General features: G+C 42.3%; 1 protein-coding gene across 6 annotated transcripts in view; it reads right to left on the bottom strand.

Annotated features, from left to right (window-relative positions):
- The window catches only part of LOC105465664 (fibronectin type III domain containing 3B), a 364084-nt gene that overhangs the window by 60034 nt on the left and 278798 nt on the right, over positions 1-25252 (bottom strand). For all 6 annotated transcript variants that reach the window (XM_011714222.3, XM_011714227.3, XM_011714244.3 and 3 more), the window contains 5 exons: positions 11893-12017; positions 10251-10425; positions 7514-7600; positions 5581-5719; positions 3316-3387 (listed from right to left, as the gene is read on the bottom strand). In XM_011714222.3, coding sequence (XP_011712524.2) covers positions 3316-3387; positions 5581-5719; positions 7514-7600; positions 10251-10425; positions 11893-12017 — 598 coding nt within the window. The remainder of the gene's footprint in view (positions 1-3315; positions 3388-5580; positions 5720-7513; positions 7601-10250; positions 10426-11892; positions 12018-25252) is intronic.

The following is a 25252-nucleotide window of genomic DNA, read 5'->3' as shown; positions in this document are numbered from 1 at the left end:
TCAGGAAAATCAACATCTTCTTTTTCTTTTTAAATAGCCAGAAAGCTCTTCCTTTTTCTTTTACAAACTTAAATGCCAAAATAACATGGAGTCATTTTTAATACTTAGTGTTGCTGGCTAGACTACCTATTATCACCACGATTACATTTGCTATGAGGTTTGGATGTGGGAAACCATAATGAAACGTGCAGTTGGCACGGAAGGAGTGGTAGGAGACACAGAACAGGGGTGGGCAAGCTATGAAATGCTCCTGGTGTGAGGAGGCCTCAGGGGCAGCCAGGCACGGGGCTACTTCTTGGCCACGAGGCTTCTGGCAAGTCTGGGGCAGCATGCAAGAATTTCTCCCTGTTCTAACCTGCCTGGAGGTCAAAGGTAGTGAAACCCTCTTTTAAAAACTGGGTTTTCTGACTGCCTTCATGGAGCCCCACTTAAAAGACAAAAATTACAGGCGGTGGCTCACGCCTGTAATCCCAGCACTTTGGGAGGCCAAGGCAGGTGGATCACCTGAGGTCAGGAGTTCGAGACCAGCCTGGCCAACCTGGCAAAATCCCGTCTTACTAAAAATACAAAAATCAGCCAGGCCTGGTGGCGGGCACCTGTAATCCCAGCTACTCGGGAGGCTGAGGCAAGAAAATCACTTGAACCCAGGAGGCGGAGCTTGCAGTGAGCCAAGATCGCGCCACTGCACTCCAGCCTGGGCGACAGAGCGAGACCGCGCCTCAAAAAAAAAAAAAAAAAAAAAAAAAAAAAGGCAAAAACGCCTAGCAGGGTGACAAAGACCAAACGTGGCATGACCCAAGTGATCTTGACCACTCTGCAGAACTGAAGAGAGAAACAGTCACCAGGAGTCTGGGTGCCCCCTGAGGCTGATGCCGTTGGACGCAAGACCACCCAGGGCTGCCTCGGCCACCTGCCTGACTCACAAATCTGGGCCACCAGGAGGCTCTTCACTCCTCTGCTTTATTCCTTTTCATGCTGTGTTTCCAGCTGACCACTTTACAAAAGCCTTTTACTACATGAAGTTGTTTTAGGAGAAATGCTTTTACAGTATTCCCTGGTATTTTAAGTAGCGTAACTTCCACAAATTCCCCCAGCAGTTTATTAGTTTAGATTCCTGATAGAGTCGCATGCACTAAGGCCAGATGAAAAAAGGGAACTATCCTGATATTACAGGTCGAAAAAACCTGTACTGAAAAGGTGACTGGGAGCAAAGATTACTGAAAAGATTCACTCACTCACTCAGTCATGCAGTGGCAAAGTTGTTAACTGTAAGTCTAGAATGGCCCCTACTTTTGATTTGATTTGTCATCAGTAGCTAAAGGGAGCCATGAGAATTCAAAACATATATTCACAAGGAGCCATTGGCATACACATGACTTCTATCCTAGGTGGGTTTTTCTAATGAAGAAAAGCTAAACCAGGTTTTTTTTCTTCTTCTTCTTTTTTTCTTCTTCCAAGACAGGGTCTTGCTCTGTTGCCCAGGCTTAAGTGCAGTGGTGTGATCTCAGCTCACTGCAAACTCTGCCTCCTGGATTCCAACGATTCTCCTGCCTCTGCCTCTCGAGGAACTGGAATTACAGGCGCATGCCACCACACCCAGCAAATTTTTGCATTTTTTCTAGTAGAGACAGGGTTTCCCCATGTCGGCCAGGTTGGTCTCAAACTCCTGACCTCGTGATCCACCCACCTCAGCCTCCCAAAGTGCTGGGATTACAGGTGTGAGCCACCACGCCAGGCAGTTCTAAACCAGGTTTTTAGCACAAAATATGATTTTATGTTTAGAACAGCTGTGCTCATCTCAAAAGAATTCTCATGTTTTCAGCTTAAAATAGGACCCAATAGATTTAAAAACAAAAAAAATTCCAGGTGGTTCTCGTGGTACAGAATAAAAAGCCAACCACACATCAGCACTGCTGGCTTGTAAAAGTTATATCAATCCTGTCTGTTTTAGGCATAAGCAGTGCCATTTTTTTTAAAAAACTAATGGTTAGAGGAATTATTACAGTGGTGAGATGATATGTCATTTAAAAAGTTTTAAAGACTATACTTTTCTCTATTAAAGTCTAATGAACGAAAGAAAACCTCAGAATTTTTAAAAAGGCACTAAGGAATTTTATTTCTAACATTTGTCCCATGTTAATCCACCCAGTATAAATAGTAATAAATAAATAATCTGAAGTAAAATGACAATGAAGTCGGAAAGAAATTTTCTAAACTTGTTATAAAAGTGCGACTCTTGTCACTAGCCCACAACACTATATATTTCATGCATGGGAATTTGCAGATTACTGAACCCACTCCTTCACTATCTCCACCTCACTATTCCTGATTGCCTCTGATACTTCCTTTGCTTATAAGATTTTTTTTTTTTTTTTTTTTTTTTTTTTTTAAGATGGAGTCTCACTCTGTCACCAGGCTGGAGTGCAGTGGTGCAATCTCGGCTAACTGCAACTTCCGCCTCCCGGGTTCAAGCAATTCTCCTGCCTCAGCCTCCCAAGTAGCTGGGACTACAGGCGCCCGCCACCACGCCCGGCTAATTTTTGTATTTTTAGTAGAGACGGGGGTTTCACCACACTGGCCAGGATAGTCTCGATCTCTTGACGTCGTGATCCATCCACCTCGGCCTCCTAAGATGCTGGGATTAGAATGTGAGCCACCGCTCCCGGCTGCTTATAAGAATTTCCAGAAAACGTATGGCAAGTTAGGAGATGAAAACACTAAATTTATCCAATTAATTAGGAATTCTAGTTGAAAAAAAGACATGGAAGCTGAGTGTGGCGATTCATGCCTATAATCCCAGCACTTTGGGAGGCAGAGGTGGGAGGATTGCTTGAGGCCAGGAGTTTGAGACCAGCCTAGATAACATAGTGAGACCCCATCACTATGAAAAATGTATTCTTCCTCATCTTCTGAGGCAGAAGAATCACTTAAGCCCAGGAGTTTGAGACTGCAGTGGTCCATGTTTGTGCCTCTGCCCTCCAGCCTGGGTGACAGAGTGAGACCATGTCTCAAAAAACAAAACAAAAACAAACCAAACCAAAGAAACAAAAGCAAAAGATCAACCAAACAAAACACCAATGAAAAAGATACAGAAAAAATTTTAAATAACACAAATGTAAGTTTCAAGCAGACTCTGATCTCTGGTGCTGTGTTTGAAATAGAAAAACAGCCAATATGTGATTAAAGTTTGTTTACTGTAATAATAGTTCTATCGTTAGAATTAATGGTTGCTTGCTATTACTATAAAGATGTTTACTATATCAGAAAATAGAGCTTGCTACTGGCTTTGAATAAAACAATTGCCAAAAAGTTCACCTTCAGACTTTCCATCAGTAATCTCTAGCAAGTACTTGAGGATTTCTGAACCACCATTGTCCTTAGGAGGATCTGGAAAATAACCAAATGTCTTATTAGCAATAAAAGGATATTGATTTTTATCGGTAAACATCATCAGGACTCATAAAATCTCATACCATTATATTATCTTAATTCTAGACTTGACCAAAAGGCAAAATAATTTATTTCACCAACTCCACTGTTTAAAAAAAAGAAAAAAAAAAAAAACCCAGGAATCTCTGAATACTATCAGATTATTCAAAGTTCTTAAATCTAGAAATGTCAAAGACCATTCGTGTAGTGAAATATGAACCAAAAACTCGGTACAAACTGATCAAGTTGTTGAATTTACTTGAAGGTGCTCTTTAATATATTTGATGATTTTTATACCAGATGATATATGTTCATATTTCTTATTTTATTCTTTTTATTTCACTTATTTTATCAGTGACCAGATTTTTTTTTTTTCCCCTCTGAGATGAGTCTCGCTCTGTTGCCTAGGCTGGAGTGCAATGGCTCCATCTCGGCTCACGGCAACCCTTCCTGGGTTCAAGTGAGTATCCTGCCTCAGCCTCCCGAGTAGCTGGGATTACAGGCACCCACCACTACGCCTGGCTAATTTTTTTTGTATTTTGAGTATAGACGGGGTTTCACCACGTTAGGCTGGTCTTGAACTCCAGACCTCAGGTGATCCACTCGCCTCGGCCTCCCAAAGTGCTGGGATTACAGGCATGAGCCACCGCGCCCAGCCGACCAGATTCTTTTGAGTGATGGAAAGGAACGGAAAGAGAAGTACAAAATTTATTGACAAAATAAATAAAATATCCAAATGGAATACGTCCATTCTAGCACAGTTTCCTACCAAGCAAACTTTACATCCCAGGTGAATGTGGTATGAAACCAGAGGTGTGGATCAATGAGTGCCAGTGCACCAGCAGACAGCCTGAGAAAGAAGGTTCTGGCTTATTACTAGAGCCCTAGGTGCCTTGGGTATATAGACTACCCCTAACTCTGTGCCTGCAGGAATTTTACTTTCTGAGCAGAAAGCACTTTCTTTGCAGCCTAATTTTGCAAAACTATAAAGAATGTACTTTTAATTGTCTGTCTGCCGCTTCGATATTCTTAGACATAACGGAGATTTTTCTAAAAAACCTTAAGTTTTACTTATATATAAATTTAGAATATTCACTTCCCCTCTCCTTCACCTGATTTCCATTAATGTATATATATTTTAGTAGATATTTACAATAATAATTATAAAGGTAAATATTAGAGCATATAGCTGTAGTGTTGACAGAACTTTCTGAGGTTCTTTGAGAGAAAAGCTCTATGGTCTGGCTAAAAGCACATCTAAATTTTTATCATTTCTCTGAATTCTATCCATCTTTCGGGGAAACAGAAATCCTAATAATTCTATCTCACAATTATTAGGTAACTTGAAACAGTTAATATGTCTCAGTGGTTGGTGTAATAATGTTTTAAATTCTCCTTATATTACTTGGCTGCAAGGTAAAATTTTATTGAAGATTTCAACTTTTTTTGCCTATTAGTTAATATTTTTATGACAATAGTAAAAATGATATGCATAACACTTTTACATATTAATTATCAACCTTCTAACTGTATTCATTTTATTGAAATAATCCACACAGCAGAGGTGAGGCACAATATCCTTTTACCAGACAACCTCGAACTCCTTATGAACTTTAATACTAAAATTTCCCAAACAAACACCAATGAAAACAAAACTATCCCTAATTCATTGCAACTTAAACATTCTGTATGCCGAAGTTTACTTAATAAACCTAAATTCTTAAATTTATTTTCAATATTAACTTTATAAACCAAATTTTTCTCTTAAGTATTGCTAATTTTTTAAGGATGAACTATTGAAGAATGAACGATGCATACAGAGATTACTACATTCAAATCAATGCCTTAAAAATACAGGAGAAAAGGTATGTACAGGAAAATCATAGAGTAAATGAGATACTCTTAAAAACCATCCATTTTAATTTCCACTAAAATTTAATTGTCCTTTATGATTACATTTTAACGAAACTGTCCATTCCAATTTGTAGACTTCTCAGGATGTTTCTCACACATATATTCCGAATGTAGAAAACTTCTGCAAATGGTAATCCATAATTTTTTTGGCTTGTCACTACTAAAATTAATCATTTTAAAAAAATATATCCAAAGAAAAAAAAATACAGCAGCAGCAGCAGCAGCAGTAAAACATACCCCATTTGACACTAAAGCCATGAGATGTAACTGGGCCTTTGACAAGTGGTCTGGTAGGAGGTCCAGGCCTGTCAGGACTCGTCGTACAAACAAGAACTTCGCTTGGACAGCTTTTTCCTTCCGTATTAGAAGCAGTCAGCTAGAACACAACCAAGGAAACGTTAACATGCTTTAGTTATCAGGGATCACTAAATTAATGGTCACTTTTTAACATGGTGAGATGAAGGCACCCATAAACTCAGACAGACACACATTTTTTTCTCTTTTAAACTCAAGTATCGATTTAACAGTATTTATATTATAAATCATTTACTGTATAGTTGGTTATTAACAATTAAAAATAAAACCAGCTGGGCATGGTGGCTCATGCCTGTAATCCCAGCACTTTGGGAGGCCGAAGTGGGTGGATGACCTGAGGTCAGGAATCCGAGACCAGCCTGACCAACATGGAGAAACCTCGTCTCTACTAAAAACACAAAATTAGCCGGGCATGGTGGTGCATGCCTGTAATCCCAGCTACTCAGGAGGCTGAGGCAGGAGAATCCCTTGAACCTGGGAGGCAGAGGTCGCGGTGAGCCAAGATCATGCCATTGCACTCCAGCCTGGGCAACAACAGCGAAACCCTGTCTCAAAAAATAAAAAAATAAAAATAAAATAAAACCATAAGGTGGGTTTTAAAGATATTTTTACCCTTTCAAAAAGACATAATAAAACAAGTATGTCATCACCTGATTCGTATTGTTTCGTGAAAGGAAAATGTGGGGTGAGTGGGGACATAAAAATAGCCCCACTTTTTAAAGAGTAGGGCAATGCCACCTTGTGGAGAAATGTTAGCAGTATAGCTATGTTCTCATAGCCAGCATCAATAATAAGGGTTTTAAAAAATGTTAAAAATTATCATTTCCTTCAAATAGTCTCATACTGCACTTGATAATTTGGCAACTATTTATTGAGTGATTGCTATGTGCCAAATAACAGCATTTGGTCCACCACTTAGAGAAGAACGTGTGGAATCAGAAGACAATCCTATCTTCCAAAATACACACTTGTCATACTAGAAAATATGGTGCTGCAGAATACTGTTTTGATCTCTTAGTGATTATAAAGTCGTATTCACTTTTTTGGCTACTACACATAGTCCTATAGTAACGTTAATGGTGGCTGTTAATGACCAAAGACAGCCCAGGTCGGGAGGGGGTGGGTCATGGAAGAGAAAATTAAAAACAAGTGAGGAAAAATAAACGGGCTGAAGAGCAAAGAGAAGTCTGATTGAAAAGAAAAAGGTATGGAGTGCAGGTGAGTGACAGGTACACTCCAGCATCTGGTATGCCTCTTCCCAGGCAAGGGCACCTGGCCATGCTGCAAACGCAATTTATTACAGCACATGATGACAATTTTTATGCTCACAAACTGGTTTTAAAATTAAAGCATGGGCCAGGTGCAGTGGCTCACGCCTGTAATCCCAGCACTTTGGGAGGCTGAGGTGGGCGGATCATGAGGTCAGGATATTGAGACCAGCCTGGCCAACATGGTGAAACCCCTGTCTCAACTAAAAATACAAAAAATAAAAAATAAAAAAAAAAATTAGCCGAGCCTAGTGGCGTAGGCCTAGTGGCACACCCCTATAGTCCCAGCTACTCGGGAGGCTGAGGCAGGAGAATTGCTTAAACCCGGGAGGCAGAGGTTGCAGGGAGCCAAGATCGTGCCACTGCACTCTAGCCTGAGTGACAGAGAGAGACTTGATCTCAAATAAATAAATAAATAAATAAATAAATAAATAAAGCATGGTGTGCATTTTATAAATGTTACTTTCAAAATGTAAAGTGCTGTCAACTTCAGTTTTTAACCTGTAGAGACAATCTGACATGGTAAATGGTGAAATAGAAAACAGTTTCATTCTTAAGCAGTTCAGGCAGCAAAATGACTGACTCACCCTGAATTTATACTGTGTGCTTCTTTTGAGATTTTTCACAGTACAGGTTAAATCCTCTCCAGTGTATTTTGGGTGGAAAAGGTTATCCTGAAAAGGCAAAGCCAGGAAGAAACATCAGTATCAAAAATTCTGGGCATTAAATACCTTTGAATATAGGATTTTTATACTGCCTTTCTCTACCATCAGCAGCAACTGGCCAGAGGTCTGGTAGCTACTTTTGCAAAAGAGAAAAATCAGAAGCCCAGAGTATTGTGGATAGCACTTGAGTTTTAAATAAAAATTTATCTCCATCACACTGTAATTTTTCCTGGGTCTGGTCAAATTTATTGTGACAAAGGAGTTAAGTACTTTTTGAAAATACATTTAACATTTTTAATGTTATCATGAAAGAAGTCCTTTGTACTGAGGTCCTCACTATCAAGCTGCAATGTGCTATGCAGTAACGTGTGGCTGAGCTTCCTGACCACACAGTGCCCTCTTCTGGCCAAGGGAGAAAGGACAGCTTAGATGGGAAAGGGCATAATCCTTTAGGAGGGCAAACATCCCACTAAAAGTTGAATTCAGGGAACTCATTCAATAGTTCTGTCTCTATCATTCTATCATTCACTCATCAAAATACTACTTAGCACCTTCTCTGTGTCTGGTTGTCCTCTAGGCTCTAAGGATTCAGCACTGCTCAAGAACAGAAAAGGCCTTGCCACAAGAAGTTCACATTCCAGTGGGAGAAGACAATACAGAAAAACTACTACATATGTCATGTAGTGTTAAGTGCTATGACAAAAACTAAAGCTAGGTAGGAGAATACAATGGTGGAACTAATGAGGGCTTTCTACAGCTGCTGGAGGTAAATATGGCAGCCATATGTGGCTCTTTGAATTTAAGTTTATTACAATTAAAAACTCAGTACTGACTGGGCATGGTGGCTCACAACTGTAATCCCAGCGCTTTGGGAGGCCAAGGTGGGCAGATCATCTGAGGTTGGGAGTACGAGACCAGTCCGACCAACATGGAGAAATCCCGTCTCTACTAAAAATACAAAATTAGCCAGGCGTGGTGGCGTGTGCCTGCAATCCCAGCTACTCAGGAAGCTGAGGCAGGAGAATCACTTGAACCTGGGAGGCAGAGGTTGTGGAGAGCCGAGATTGCACCACTGCACTCCAGCCTGGGCAACAAGAGCGAAACTCCATCTCAAAACAAACAAGCAAACAAACCCTCCATACTATAGGCCAACAAGCCTTATGTCAGGTGCTCGAGAGTTGCATGTGTGTAAGTGCCACCATACTGGATGGCACAAATTATAAAATATTTCCATCATTGCAGAAAGTTCTATTGGGTGGTGCTGTTCTACAGGGTGATCAGAGAAGGACTGTCCAAAGAAATGATATATGAGAATAGACCTGAAGAAAATGAGGGAAGGGAGTCAAAGACATCCGGAAGGACATTCTGGCCAGAAGGCAGAACTGCAAAGGCCTTGAGGCCAGAGCACACCTGGTGTGTTTAAAGAACAGACTAGAGGCTGGCTGGGCGTGGTGTAATCCCAACACTTTGGGAGGCTAAGGAGATCACGAGGCCAGGAGATCAAGACCATCCTGGCTAACACAGTGAAATCCCATCTCTACTAAAAATACAAAAAAAAAACAAATTAGCCAGGCATGGTGGCAGGTGCCTGTAGTCCTAGCCACTCGGGAAGCTGAGGAGAATGGCGTGAACCTGGGAGGTGGAGCTTGCAGTGAGCCAAGATTGCGCCACTGCACTCCAGCCTGGGTGACACAGCAAGACTTCATCTCAAAAAAAAGAACAGACTAGAGGCTGATAAGACTACAGTGGAAGGAACGAGGAAAGTAATGGAGAACCCAATCACACAGGACCCGGTGGGCACTGTAAGAGCTCTAGGGATTTTACTGTGAAAAAGAGGGGAAGGCACTGAGACAGGAAGGATTCTGAGCAGGGCGCTGACATGATCTATTTGTATTTTACAAGATCATGTTCTCCACCCAGGCTTTGCGTGGAGAACAGGCTGTAGCCTAGTAAAGATGAAGTTAGGAATATTAAGAGGCTATAATCCAATAACAATATCATGTTACTGCAACAATCCAGGGGTGAGATAAGCGCCTCATAAAAGGGTAGTAGCTGTGGAGATGATAAAAAAAAAATGGTTAATTTCTAAGGAAGATTCAAAAGGATCTTCTGTCTGATTATATATGGGTCAAGGATGACTCCAAGAGTTTTTGTTTCCCCAGCTACAAGAATGGAAATGTCATTTACAGAGATGGGAAAGAACAGGCTGCTGTTGGTAGTGGTGGTGACAGAGGTAGAAATTAAGAGTTTGGTTTTGGGCTGGGCGTGGTGGCTCATGCCTGTAATCCCAGCACTTTGGGAGGCCGAGGAGGGCAGATTACGAGGTCAGGAGATCGAGACCATCCTGGCTAACACAGCGAAACCCTGTCTCTACTAAAAATACAAAAAATTAGCTGGGCATGGTGGTGGATGCCTATAGTCCCAGCTACTCTGGAGGCTGAGGCAGGAGAATGGTGTGAACCTGGGAGGTGGAGATTGCAGTGAGCCAAGATTGGGCCACTGTACTCCAGCCTAGGCGACAGAGCGGGACTCCGTCTCAAAAAAAAAAAAAGAGTTTAGTTTTGAACTTATGCAGTTAATCTCATTTCATGGTGCCCTGTAGTTATAACAATACTGAGTTGTACAAAATACAGAGAGGTATAAAATCTGTAAAACTCACATTTTCATCCTCCTGAATTTCCAAGGTGTAGGTGATCACTTCCTCAGGTGAACAGCCTTCTGGCTTACTCCACTGCAACGTGACCCATGTGATACCAGCTCGAACCAGCCTTGGTGCAGAAGGCATCTGAGGGATATTTCCTAATGTGTAGCATACCACCTCTTGGCTGTAACCACTGTAGAGAAAGAAAGTGAGGCACGCAGTTAGAAGCATGTGAACAGGCTTGGCACTTTAAAAGAGGAAGGCTCAGCCTGCATACTACCCAACTCAGCCTAGCAGGTAGAGTAAGCAAAGCCAGGCAAGGATGCTGTGTGTGATATTCCCTATAACCACCTTCAGCTTCCCCATCCCCCCACCCCATGATCTTCTACTAGACACACACATCAAGTCACAAGACAATATACAGCTGGCCTTCTGTATCCTTGGGTTCCGCATCTTGAGTCCACATGAATGAAGTGATGTGTGGGCATTATATTGGATATTACAAGCAAGTTAAAGAAGATTTAAGGAGGGAAGGATGTGTGCAGGTTATATGCAAAGACTAAGCCATTTTATATCAGGGACTGGGGCATCCATAGATTTTGGTATCCATGGCAGGGAGGTGGGGAAAGTCCTGAAACCAATCCCCTGTGGAAACTGAAGGACAATGGTACTTAAGAATTCATTTTCCCCCTCAAAAGCACTGGACAGAAGGCATAGCACAGTGCAATGTCTATCAAGGTATAGGTCAAGAGGCCTTCAAATCAATATGAGCAACAAATATTTGTTGATGAAATAATGTTTTACCAATATATACAGTGCTGTTTTTTGAAAGTTGGTGGATGCTTCCAATTCATTTAAAAATTCTTGAACCATATAGGCTTTTTATCGGTATGACTTTTGCAACCAGGGAACTCTAAAACTATAATGGCTACCATGGTGGAGGAGGCAGGTCTGTAAAACTTTGTGATGTTAAAAAGAGGTTCTTTACGCTGGAAAGAAGGTTGGGGACCACTGATGTGCAAAGCCTTTAAAAAGATTTCAACAAGCAGTGAATGAAAGAAAAAGATTTTTCCCTTAATCAAGAGTTACCCCGCAAGTGCAATTGAAATGTAGCCTTTTCAAAGCCTCTTTAATCAATTGATACCTTACAGTACACCCATTCTTGCCTTTCTCATACAGGCTACAGGCCTGCAGGGGCCTCCAAGACAGTCCAGGTTTTCTCCAATTCTATATCTGCCCTGGGCTTGACAACAATGGCCAGCCCAGCATCTCTTTCTTTGTACCAGGAGACACTCACGTAATTGAAAAAGGGCAATTGAATCAAGAGCTCGCTAAAGTGATAAAAGAAAAAGGCATGTTATCTAAAAAAATAAAGCTCCAAGAGGAATTCCTTTCAAAATCTGTACTGCTACCTTCACCTTGGTTCTTAGAGACCCCTAGTGGGGCCTTCGCCATACAGCTTGCAAGACTGCAGAGGCCATAGTGGCATTCACCAGCTTGAAGGAGGCCTTCTCTCCTCTGATTAGGATTCCATCTTGGAAAACCTCCAGTTGATTTAGTGTGGAGGCAGCAGGCTTCCTCATGCCTTCCAGTGATGCAAAAGAAGGCTCAAGATCACCATCCAAAGGCTGAAGGGCAAGAGGACAAGGAAATATCATACCTGGTGCCAATGTCGTTTCGAGCGGCCAGCCTGAATGTGTACCCCATTGCCGGACAAAGCTTTGTCAACTTGCAGTGCTTCTGGCTCCCGAAGAAGCACTGTCTGAAACCACTGTTTCTTTTTCCCTAAAAGTAAACAATGAAACAATGCATATACTTCAAAAAAAACAAAAAAAAAACAAAACAAAAAAAACCTGATAATCCTAAATAAATGAAAGAGCATCTTGAACATCTTAAATAAATGTTTAATTTCCTAGTTTGAATGAACAAAAACAATAGAAGCTTATAGGGAAGTGCCCATGTAGCAGATAAAGCACTCTAGGATGAAATCTCATCTTTAACATAAAGGCACTACAGAAAATTCTGTAATTGAGACAGGTAATTTACTACACCTGTGGTATATCTAAAGTGATTTTTTTTGGTTAACAAGATTAAAAAAGGTCCTTTCAGGCATAAGACGATGCTCCAGTTAACGATCACAATTTCCAAGATCCTCTTCCTTACTTGGATTGGCCGAAAATGCCCAGCCTGATCAACCAAGAATCTGACTGCATCCACAGAGGGGTCACAGGCTCTGAAAATACACAGCCTTTCCCAGTAACTTCTGAGCACCTAAAGACCCATCTCTGCAGCTGAGTGTGCCATACAAGGCCCTCTCCAGCTGTATCTCTCCTGCCATGCAGTGGCCTCCAATACCTTCACGAGTACATTCTAGTGATGGTGAGTTGTTTCTTCACTGATCGCTGATACTGGTCACGAACCTTTGAATCATTTTGTCCATGTCTACTTTGCTCGTAACAGTGCTTTGGACAAACTGAGAGCTCAATCAATGCTTGCAGAGTGGAAGTGAATGATAAGTACTTGGAACACTGGTTGAATTAATCTATGTATATTACAGTCACTCTAAGTTTCTTGTCAGGCTAAAAATGTATTTTGAATGCCTTCCTAGCCTTACATGATACTTCAAATTCCTTGAAGTACAAATAAAACACTTTAGTAGGGTCTCATAACAGGCCCAACAAGTAAGAAAAAAGCCTAACTGCCCTATGCCATACTCAGAGGCATGTAACACTCTTATCAGCAGTTTGTTAGAACACTTCCTACACATAACCCCCATTATCTTACTATCTTATCCATGTTCATGCAAAAGAAAACCATATGTTAACATTGAATGGATCTTAACATTCTAACTGGATAGGCCCAGGGCCTTGAACAATCTGTTGGAAGTTCTCTATTTATTTTACAAAAAACAAGGCAACCACATGTTTTACATAAACAAATTTATGTAATTTTGTTACATTTGTTCAGCAGGCCTTCAAATACCACTAAAACACATTCCAGGTGATGTTTTAATTAAAAAAAAATGAACACACCACTAGCTTGAAAGTCACTACGGTGAACACAATAAAAACAAACACACCACATTCATCCTCCTCAAATGAACCCCTGTCCCACCCACCTCCTCGAGCCAGGTAGCACCTTTCACCATGGAAAAGAGTGGAAGATCTAACAGTCTTTAAGATTGAAAGTTCATTTTATCAAGGGTTCAAGGTGCATTCAGATGCAACTTGGCGGCCGAGTTGGGGGAGTGCAGTGAGTAAAACCTGACATTTCTCAGGTGCTTCTTGAGTGAACTCACTATGTGGCTGGCATGTCACGCCCTTATGCTTACTTCAACCTTGAGTGTTGAGGTTGAGGAAGATGATTTATTCATATGCACACACTTGCATAATTACACTCAGCATCCGATTACACTCTATGGGAGCCCTGGTATGTGTCGTATCCATTTCAGGCTGTGGCATGATCTACCTTCTTTCCTCCTCTATTTCTGAACTCAGAGTAAACAGTGCAAGAAAGGCACATCCTGCCATGGCGGAAGCTCTCGTCTCTTCCAAACCCCGTGTTGGCTCCCCTTGAATGCCTCATTTTTCCTATTTCTTTATTTGGTCTCCTTTCCCCTTTACTTGTGCTTAGAACTGTAGCCAGTAAAAAAAGTCAGTCTGTTTCTTACTAGGTTAATTTGCTTTAATACAGTAGAAACCAGACTGTGGCTCAAATGAGAAAAAGAGTTGGGGGAGTTCAAAGGGCAGAAATGAATTTTAAGAGAGCCAGAGCACTCAGGCTCACTAAAGAATTAGGAGAAGGGGCACTGTGTGACCTTCAAGACATTTTCCTATATTGCTAACATTTTAAAAAATTCTACTTGTGAAAAAAGTAAAAATGTGAGGGAGTAATATAAGTAAATGTGAAGTAGGAGTAATAAGCTGAAGAAATCTGGCCAGGTGCAGTGGCTCACGCCTGTAATCCCAGCACTTTGGGAGGCTGAGGTGGGCATATCACGGGGTCAGGAGTTCGAGACCAGCCTGGCCAACGTGGTGAAACCCCATCTCTACTAAAAACACAAAAATTAGCCAGGCATGGTGATGTGCGCCCGTAATCCCAGCTACTTGGGAGGCTGAGGCAGGAGAATCGTTGGAACCCAGGAGGCAGAGGTTGCAGTGAGCTGAGATGGCGCCAGTGCACTACAGCCTGGGCAACACGGCAAGACTCCATCTCAAAAACAAACAAACAAAAAAGAAATCTTGGAGTCAGGAACAATTGTTAGAATCAGGAACAACCGCTAAATAAACTCCAACCCATATAGACAAAGCATGCCAAATTTTCTATCATAACAACTTCCAGGATGTACTACTATGTGCATAAACTTAGGGACACCTAGAAAGATCCAGAGTTGTTAAAACCTTGGAATTAAGTTTTGGAAGCATCGTCTGTAGAGTCTGTAGAGGTAAGAATAGAAATATTTGACAGTTAAAGAATTAAGGCTTATTGATGAATTTTTAGAAGTCATTGAGAATAAAACAAAAACAAGGGAAAGCAGGTTAAAATATTTCAGACATGAGAGAAGTTTTGAATAAAAGAACATATTCATGTATAACATGAAGTTTAATATAAGAGGCATATCTCAGCCAGGTGCGGTGGCTCACGCCTGTAATCCCGCAATTTGGGAGGCCGAGGTGGGTGGATCACTTGAGGTCAGGAGTTTGAAACCAGCCTGGCCAACATGGTGAAACCCCATCTCTACTAAAAACCCCGTCTCTACTAAAGACATTAGCCGGGCGTGGTGGTAGACACCTGTAATTCCAGCTACTTGGGAGGCTGAGGCAGGAGAATCACTTGAACCCAGGAGGCAGAGGTTGCAATGAGTCGAGATCACGCCACTGCACTCCAGTCTGGGCAACAGCAAGATTCTGTCTCTAAAATAAAATAAAATACAGTAAAATGCATTATCTGGAAAGAAAAAAATTAATGTTCACAAGTCACTGCAGTACAAAAGTGATCTGCAGCTGAGAAGTTAACAAGTGAACTGGAGAAGGCCACTGGCTCCAGTGATCCGATGCCAGCATGCTGGTCTGTCTACTGCATCAGGCTCTCGGATGGCTCTGGAGCTTAAGCATGAGAGTAGAATAAGTCCGTGTTCAAAGGGACAGAAGATTTGGAGAATCTGTTCATAAAACAAGACGGGTCCCAGGTTGCAAATAGCATTTATAAACAAAATATTTTCCTGTTCTTGTTGACAGAAATGGAGTTAAAAAAGAAAAGAGCTAATGCTTTAGAGGACTGAAAGATTCACATGAATTGACAGGAGTGATAAAGTGAATGTTTATCACTGTTTATCAGAAGTTAAGTACATCCAAACCATTACTGCCAGTGGAGTTTTAGAGATAGTAAATGACAACTTTCATATTTTATAGGCTGTTTAGCTCCCAGAGATTTTGAGAGATTATAACCTATGGCACCTTCCCTCCTTTAAAAAATCTAATTTAGACTACACAGGATTACTGAGACACACTGACTTGACTTTGGAAACTTAGTTTTTAATACTTTAAATTCAGCCTTGTTCAAAGTTCCCTACTAAAACATGGCTGTAATAGAAATGGGTAACATCCTGACACTTTTCAGATCTGTTGTCATCAATGAGCTGGTCAAACACAGGCAGCAGGGACAGCCATGACCTAGGCCACTTGTGGTATGTCACACAGAGGAGAGTAAGAGCTTTCAGTGGGGCTGCCAGGGCCTGCAAGTCAGCGGGTCTGCAGGAGAGGGCTGAGGGAAGAGATTCCTAGCTGCACTCCACTTCTCTGCGCGTTGGTGGGTCAGGTTCGCAGCATGTAAGCAGTCAGAATTGGTGAGACTGGGGTTCTTGTTCTTGGTGGGGGATAGAAAAGATACTTCGCCTGAATTAGAGAAACTGGTCAGAGCGAACACCATTGGTCATTCTGGAACAGACCTAGCCACTGGGCTACTGACCTCACTGGACACGAACCAATATAACCCCAGCCAGTTCCAGCCTAACTTTCTACTGTCAGTGTCTGTGAGCCAAAAAAGGGCAGATTTTCAGGGTTCACTGGCTTGTTTCCATTTTGCAATCCTGGGCATGTCCAAATGCTTGTTTCTGCAGCTCAGCCCAAGTTCATTCAAGGGCAAGGTTAATCTTTACTAGAATGTGAAGAAATCTTGGAGTACAAACCAACTGTGTGCAGATAAACCTCGAGGTGCTCAATCTGGCGCAGGAGGACGCATTGCAAACGTGGGTTGTTTCCTTTCCCAAGCTGAGTGTTCCTCTTCGCACTCAACCTAATTCACAGTTGTTGCTTATCTATCTTCATTCCACACCCAGACCTAGCCTAAGAGCACCAATTCATCAACCTGGGGTAATGTTTTCCAACCAGGGACCAGGGTGTTTGTCTACCACTTCTGGTCAAAAATGCTCTCCAGGAAAGACTTGGCTCGCCAGTAAGTCGACTCATATTCACAGCATGCATCAGATCAGCCTTTCCCAAGCCTGGGATCGCAGCTTTGCCTCTTTCTCCTTTCTAATCATCCAACAAAAATACATTGTATATTATTCACATTCTAGATACCTAGATACCACTGGATCATCTTACTCTGTTCCGTCCAGTGTGCCTTATGCAGCCCTGTCCACTGATACCATACTCTTACCACAGAGTTCACCTGCCCTAAACTGGACACCTTATTTATCTGAACCTGGGCAAGTGCCTCTTTCATTCTGAGATTGACATACTAAAGGAAGTCATCACCTTTGGGGGAAGACCCAGCCTAATAACGCTTAGAATACTACATACTCTATCAGCATCTGCCTCTGCTTTGATTCATCCTCATCCTCACTCACTTTTTAGAAGGGTCACGCATTTTTGGTTTCAAGTCCTAATAATAATGGGAGTCTAGATGTTGTTCTTGTTCCTACAGGGTCCTGCTAAATTCTGAAGAATGGCAATAACCTCCAACTTTTTGCCAGACTATGAAAGGCCCCAGTCACAGAAAAACAGGGGCAAGAGAAGGGAGCTTGGAGAGTATATAAAAAGCACTATGTGGCTACACAGCAGAGAATGATCAACCCCTGAAAACATTTCCGAGATACAATCTTAATCTCAAAGACAAAGACTTTTTCTTTTTCCCCCACAAGGGAGAAATATTGTTCCCAAATATTCTTTTTTTTTTTTTTTTTTTTTTTTTTTTTTTTTGTGAGAGACAAGGTATCTTACTCTGTTGTTCAGGCTAGAGCGCAGTGGTGCAAACAGACCATAGCTCACTGTAGCCTCAAACTGCTGGGTTCAAGGGATTCTCCTGTCTCAGCCTCCTGAGTAGCTAGGATTACCAGCATACACCACCACACCTGGATAAATTTTCCATTTTTTTCTTTTTGGTACAGATGGGGTCTATGTTGCCCAGGCTGATCTCGAACCCCTGGCCTCAAGCTGTCCTTCCACCCAACCTAGGCTTCCCCAAAGTGCTGGGATCATAGGTGTGAGTTACCATGTCCAGCTCTGCCATTCTCTAAAATGAAATTTGGGGATAAATTATAAATAGAAAGTAGTTTAAATATTTTAAGGAACATCTTTATTTTTTCTTTTACCTCCTTACTACCTACTTTAATATTTTTCCATTTCTTTCAAATTTGTAGTTAAAAGATGAAAACTGTTAAAGATCTTAAATACATTTATATTCCCTGAAAAAAAAAAAACTAAAACTAAAACACTTTGCTGCACTATCGTGAGTCACCTGAGGGAACAGAACACACGATCCTGCTTTTCAAGTACAACTGAGGCAGAGACATTAACTGGAGATAAACAGTCTGTTTGGGTTCCCTGCCCTTATCACCAAGGCAGCAGACAGAATGACCTCTTCCATTTGCTAACTGAGAAGATTGGTATTTGAGAGCCACTGAGGCACGTCTCACCGGCTGGCTGAGTAGCACTGGTTATGAGGTATGAGGCCCATCCTGTCACTGCATTTCTGGGTACACATTTTTCCCTCCTCTACCCATCTCCAGAATACTCAGAAAAGAATCAGGGATAGGCAAAAAGAGTTATGTTGTACTTTAAAAGTATATGACCTTATATCTAACAGTCTTAGGGTATGGTACCTAAAACACTGTATGTGATATGCAAAGATAAAGAAAAAGAAATTTGTTAATGGTTTCTCAGGACCAAAAGGAGACAAGAAGCCTTATATCACAAGTGGTTACTTTAAACCTGTCCAAAAATTCTCCGATTCCCTATCCATTGAGAAACAAAGTCTACATCCCTTTCCCTTGAATGTGGGTGGTCTTGTGACTCTCTTGTAACCAAAAGGCTGGAGTGGAAATGAAGCCAAGGCTGGGTCTGGAAAGGTGTTAACAGCTTCTGACTTTTGCTGGGACACCCGATTTTGGATTCTGACTACCCTGATGCTGCCACACTGCGTGGGAGCCCCAGGCCATGTGAAGAGCCCCAGATAGGTCCAGTCCAAAGTGAGCACTGATGTTAGACTTGTGAGTGAAGATACTGCCAGAAGATTCCAGTCCCCAGCCAATGAGCACCCCCTGTTGAAACTCCAGATATGACAGAGCATGAGATGCCACTCCCCAGTGCCCTGTCCAAATCCCTAACCCAGAATCCACAAGCATAAGAAAGTGATTGTTTGAAGCCTCTAACTTTTGGGGTAATTTGTTATGCAATATTACACTCATCTATTTTGATGTCTATATATGTTTATAGCATGAAGTTTTACCCCTCTGAATTTCTGCAAACTTTTATAAATTCCTCCTACACTGTAAACAGCCAGGAGGTGGGGGAATGTAATGTGCATGCTAGCATACAAAAATAAATGTCTGGCTGGGCACGGTGGCTCACGCCTGTAATCCTGGCACTTTGGGAGGCCGAGGTGGGCAGATCACCTGAGGTCAGGAGTTTGAGACCAGCCTGGCCAACACAGTGAAATCCCGTCTCTATAAATAAATAAATAAATAAATAAATATAAATAAATAAAATAAAAATATAAAAATTAGCTGGGTGTGGTGGCACATGCCTGTAATCCCAGCTACTCGGGAGGCTGAGACAAGAGAATTGCTTGCACCCGGGAGGCAGAGACTGTGCCACTGCATTCCAGTCTGGGCAACAGAGCAAGACCCTGCCTCAAAACGAAACAAAAACAAAACAAAACAAAATAAATGTGTAACACATAATGGGTCCTATTTTCTATATGCACTTAGTACATGCTTTTACTTTCAAAGCCATCCACCAAAGTAAGGACCTCTCTGAATAATTTTAAAAGTTATTTTTGTATAAGCTAAAAATAGAATCAGACTCCTAGATGATAAAGATCAACCAAAATTGCCAATCAACGGCTATGCAGTTACTTCATCTTACAGAATCACATTTTAGATTGAAATAAGACTTTTAATAATGCTATCCCAAATGTAGAGAACTCTTGGGAGATTTTTCTTTTCTTCAGACAGAGTCTCGCTCTGTCGCCCAGGCTGGAGTTCAGTGGTGCGATCTCTGCTCACTGCAAGCTCCGCCTCCCAGGTTCACGCCATTCTCCTGCCTCAGTCTCCCGAGTAGCTGGGACTACAGGTGCCCACCACCACACCCGGCTAATTTTTTGTAGTTTTAGTAGAGACGGGGTTTCACTGTGTTAGCCAGGATGGTCTCGATCTCCTGACCTCGTGATCCACCCGCCTCCGCCTCCCAAAGTGCTGGGATTACAGGTGTAAGCCAACGTGCCTGGCTGAGATTTTTAAATTCAGACACGCAATGGTCTTTTGGGGACAGTTTAGGTATGACATAGCCTAAAACCACAGGACTCAACAAATAAAATAACATTTCAAAGTACTTCCTCATGTAACCAGCTTTCCACCTCTCTGGGTATCTGTTTACAAACAATATAAGAGTTCCAGTGAAGAAACAAATTTACAGATGGTCTACCTACTTGAAAACTGGCAGCTAAGTATATAAAAAGTATTTTATTAAGTTCGTAAAATGCAACTAATTTTTAAAGTATGTTTAAAAATATATATGTTGTGTTAATTTGTAAAAGTGTGTAGTTGAAAGACTGAAAACAACAACGAAAGAACTTTTTCAAGTTAATTTTTCTTCTTTACTAACTTAGTATCCTTATAAAGTTTTTCTCAGTACTCGGGAAGATGAATCCTTGAAATGGGCTGGTTTCCCATTAAGGAACACAAGCCACGGCCGATTCTATACATGTAACTCACACACATCCCAATTAATTCAGGCTACAGTGTTTTCCTGCCAGTGTAATTCTGGAGACTGTGGGGGCTGTGGCTGCTCTGGCTAACATTTCTAATTACCCTGGCACAAACAACACTAGAAGTGGGTATTTCCAACACTACTGGCACTAACAGATGAAGTTGGCTGATATTTTCAACTGCTTTTAAATTAATAGATTGGAAACGATACTTCCTGTTCCTCTTCATAAGTACTTCATTCCTGGCACAAGATTAAGAATGGCCAACACAAGGATGATGGAATTCACGGTGAACTTTCTCCCTTTGGTCTTGTGACTTACTCCTCCTGATGTTTTCTTGATATGTGGTATCTTGCCACTGTACTCCTTCTCTTTCAGATTTTTTTTTTTTTTTTTTGAGTCAGAGTCTCACTCTGTCGCCCAGGCTGGAGTGCAGAGGCATGATCTCAGCTCACTGCAACCTCCACCTCCCAGGTTCAAGTGATTCTCCTGCCTCAGCCTCCCAAGCAGCTGGAATTACAGGTGTGCGCCACCATGCCTGATTAATTTTTGTATTTTTAGTAGAGACAGGGTTTCACCATGTTGGTCGGGCTGGTCTCAAACTCCCGCCTCGGCCTCCCAAAGTGTTGGGATTACAGGCGTGAACTACTGCGCCCGGTCTCTTTCAGATTCTTCCACAGCCATGCCTGCTGCCTTCCTGAGCTGCTCTTACCAGGTTTGGTAACTGTCTGCTAAGTAAGTTCCATGAATTTGGTTATCAGTTGTCATGTGCTTGTGGCCCATGGCTTCTGAATCCAGACATGGGCTGAAGGATTCTGGGCTGGCCATTCTCTGTTAATAGTATGGTTCAACCTGTCAGAAATGGCAACAATACATGAAAAATAAAGTTGCACTGGCCAACTGAACTACGGCCAGGCTCTAAGATTTAGTCTGCTAGAGTGTCTATATTTAGAAGTTGTTCCAGCACCGGCTGATCCTAGGCAACATCAAAGATAAATGTTGGCTTCAGAAATAAAAGAGCACATATGTGTTCAGCATAACCATATATAAGAGGCTCCTAACAGGGAGGGAGGGACACTCCACATTTGGGTGGACTCAGAAGTTTCTCGTGCCAAACCCTACTCTTCCCCCAGGGATGCCTCTTTCATTTTATTGCACACTCTGGCACAGAGGATGTTTCAAAGGTAAGAAAAGTGGGTGGGATGATTTGTGGTTCCATGTTACCAAATAAACAGGGAGGCATTTTATCCCTCAGCACACTAGTTTTTCTGTAAGAGGGGAGGCTTGGCTGCCTGAAACAGCCAAGGATGATCACTAAGTCTTCTGGTTTAAACAAACACACAAAGAAAATTTTCCTATATATTTCTCCAAATATTGAGGTTCCTCTGTTGTCAAATGCTTTGAGAGGATTGATGTGTTAAGACTGTCACAGGGAAGGGGGAAGAAGGGAGCCGAGGGCTTAATTTCAGAACAGGCTGTCAGTGCGATTTACAAATGAACCGAGGGATGGATGGGGTTGGTCCATTCACCTAGCGAAGGCCCAAGGCAGTCTTCTTCCAGCTGGCCATGAGGAGCCACAACAAAGGTGAGTTGACAAACTAGGCGTCAGGAAACAAGATGAGATTTATAATTTAGCCTCAGCAAGAAGCTCCACATCGTTTGCTTCCCAAACACACAACCTCATCATGTACACATGCGAGAAAGGGTAAACAAGAGAAGGCAGAGAATCTGCTGCAGGTGTGTGGATGTCTGAGACTGAGGTCCCTAAAAGAGGGGGCTCCTTTTGACCACGAAGTGGCACCTAAAGATGCCTCTGAGTTATTCAATCCTTCCTGGCTTAGTTTCCTTCAATAGCAGCTATAGTAGGGCAGCAATTCTCTTGGCTTTCTGAAACAACCGTTAAGACGTGGCAGTGGGCACTCATGTGAAAGATGGTCTTTGATGGACAGAGCCAAAATGAACCTAGAACACCACTTTCCAATCCCCACAGTTGCCAAGAATGACCAAAGTGCATGTGGGCCTGGGCAGGGAAGTGAAAGCTGACCTTCCTGCTTTTTGTTACGGAACCAACCAACACACCATCCACCCAAAGGCAGCGTGGCACCTTAGAGAGCTGGAGTCAAGCAAATTCTCAGGGAGCTCTCTTCATCCATGCTGCGGGACCCAGTAAATTACTGTGCTTGTGGCTGCTCCATTTCCTTCATTCTCAGAACAGTTGTTATCTAACCAGAAAAGGTGCAAGTTTACTCAGAAGGATTATGAGCGATCATCCATATGAACTATTCAACACGTGAGCTAAGCAGGAGTCTGACTAATTAATCTCTTACTGAGTATCTTCTACGGGGCCAACTCAATCCCTAAACAAGGCTCCTCCTGAATGATACAGATGTCCAAGAAGCTGCAATCTGGGGCTGGTCCCCTGCTTCAGGAGGTTTCTGTGACAGGACTGCTGGGCCTGCCTGGCCTGGCCTGACTTGACCTGCTAATGGCTCCCCAGGGGCATGGGCTCTACCTGCTGCTGGCCTTTTCTCCTCTCTCAACTTTTAATTATGCTTCCCCTGATTTCTGTGGCATTTGTTTCATTCTTAGTCCACTGTGTTTTACAGCTGTGTTGGCTCATTAGTCACCAGGGAAACCAGATGTGAACTTCCTTTTGGGCTGAGTCATGAGTAAGGAAGGGTTTTTGGGAACTCCAGTAGTCACATTCCCACAAAGCTCTTTTTCTGGTTATTCTGTATATCCAGATGTGAACTTCCTTTTGGGCTAGCTGGGTCACAAGTGAGAAAGGTTTTTGGGAACTCCAGTAGTCACATTCCCACAAAGCGCTTTTTCTGGTTATTCTGTGCCCTGCATGTCATGTCCAGAAGTTAGGCTAATAGCAAATTAACATCCATGACAGCACTAACATCACTTTTTATTTAGTTCAAACAAGTGACATAAACCTCAGGTCTCTTGTTTAAGTTCCTGACAGAAGAATGTCATATTTCTTATACATGATCGTTGTAATTGTTGACTTTCCCTACCTCAGATCTTAGCATCTGCTTAGGTAAACTTATGCCAACAATATGGAACAATCGTTACACTGACTTGGCTATTGCCCAACTTATCTCATTCAATCTTAACACACCCGTGAGATAACTGACCCTGTTTTTCCAGTGGAAAGGCCGAGGCTAAGGTGTTAAATTACCTGCTTGGGGTACCATGAGGAACTAGAAACTGTTATGGTTTGAATGTGTCCCCCATGTTCATGTGTTAGAAAATTAATCCCCGGCCAGGCGCCATGGCTCACACCTGTAATCCCAGCACTTTGGGAGGCCAAGGCGGGTGGACCATGAGGTCAAGAGATCAAGACCATCCTGGCTAACACGGTGAAACCCCGTCTCTACTAAAAATACAAAAAATTAACCAGGCGTGGTGGCGGGCACCTATAGTCCCAGCTACTCGGGAGGCTGGAATGGCATGAACCTGGGAGGCGGAGTTTGCAACGAGCCAAGATCGCGCCGCTGCACTCCAGCCTGGGTGACACGGCGAGGCTCCGCCTCAAAAAAAAAGAAAGAAAATTAATCCCCAATGCAGCACATTGAGAGGTGGTCTTTTTTTTTTTTTTTTTTTCCCCTTGAAAAGGTGATTAGGTCGCAAGGGGCCTATCCTCACGAATGCCATCATGACAGGGGTGAGTTTGTTATCACAGGAGTGGGTTCCTGATAAAAGGGCAAGTTTGGTCCCCTTCCCTCTCTCATGCTTGTGCTGTCTTGCCCTCCTGTCTTCTACTGTGGGAGGACACAGCAAGAAGGCCCTTGCCAGATACAAGTCCTTGACCTTGAACTTCCCAGCCTCCAGAACTGTAAGAAATAAATCTCTGTTCTTTATAAAGTAACCAGTTTCAGGTATTCTGTTACAGCAGCACAAAATGGATGAAGAGAGAGACAAAGCTGAGATGATTAATTCAGTTTTCTTTAGATAAACATCATATTATTGATATGTATCATCAATATGAATCCATGCCACATATTCATAGCAAGATCTTAGGAGACTTGTATTTGTTCTGATAGTTGCAGCAGCACCAGTTAGCGTTCTGTATGGCTCAAAATAAAACAATATCTTAAGGCAGAACTTAAAACAAGCCAAGTTTGCATAAATACTTTCTTGAAGGAACTAATTTTTTCTAAAATAAAAAGTTCTTATTTGCCCATTAAATTCACCCCTTTACTCAAGTTTTCAAAAATAAGGCCAGATCACGATCTGTTTAGGAACCTTAAAACAGACTGGGCAGACATTTATGAATGACGCAACCCAGAGGTTCCTAGTTTTTTCTTTTCCTAAAAGCCCTTCCCTACCCTAGAGCCCTCTATATCCTCAATCCTTCTCCCACAGCTCCTTCTAGAGAAAAACTCCCACCTCCACCAGATAGTGATATGTCATCAAGAAGAGAAGCAGGGCTGGGTGTGATGGTTCATACCTGTACTCCCAGCAATTTGGGAGACCGAGCTGGGTAGATCACATGTGGTCAGGAGTTCGAGACCAGCCTGGACAACATGGTGAAACCCCATCTCTACCAAAAATATAAAAATTAGCCGGGTGTGGTGGCAGGCAACTGTAATCTCAGCAGTTGATGCAGGAGAATCACTCGAACCTGGGAGACAGATGTTGCAGTGAGCTGGGACTGCGCCATTGCACAGCCTGGGCAACAAGAGTAAAACTCCATTTCAAAAAAAAAGAAGAGAAGCAATACAGAGTCAATGTAGCTTAGAAGGGTGCCATAAAGACGGGCAGTCAAACGGATTAGCGTGGGCATGGCGAGTGGGTACAGT

The sequence above is a fragment of the Macaca nemestrina genome, chromosome 2 (assembly GCF_043159975.1).
Source record: "Macaca nemestrina isolate mMacNem1 chromosome 2, mMacNem.hap1, whole genome shotgun sequence".
In the NCBI taxonomy this organism is placed as follows: domain Eukaryota; kingdom Metazoa; phylum Chordata; class Mammalia; order Primates; family Cercopithecidae; genus Macaca; species Macaca nemestrina.
Note: the sequence above shows the minus strand (reverse complement) of the source record. Positions and strands in the feature narration are given on the sequence as shown.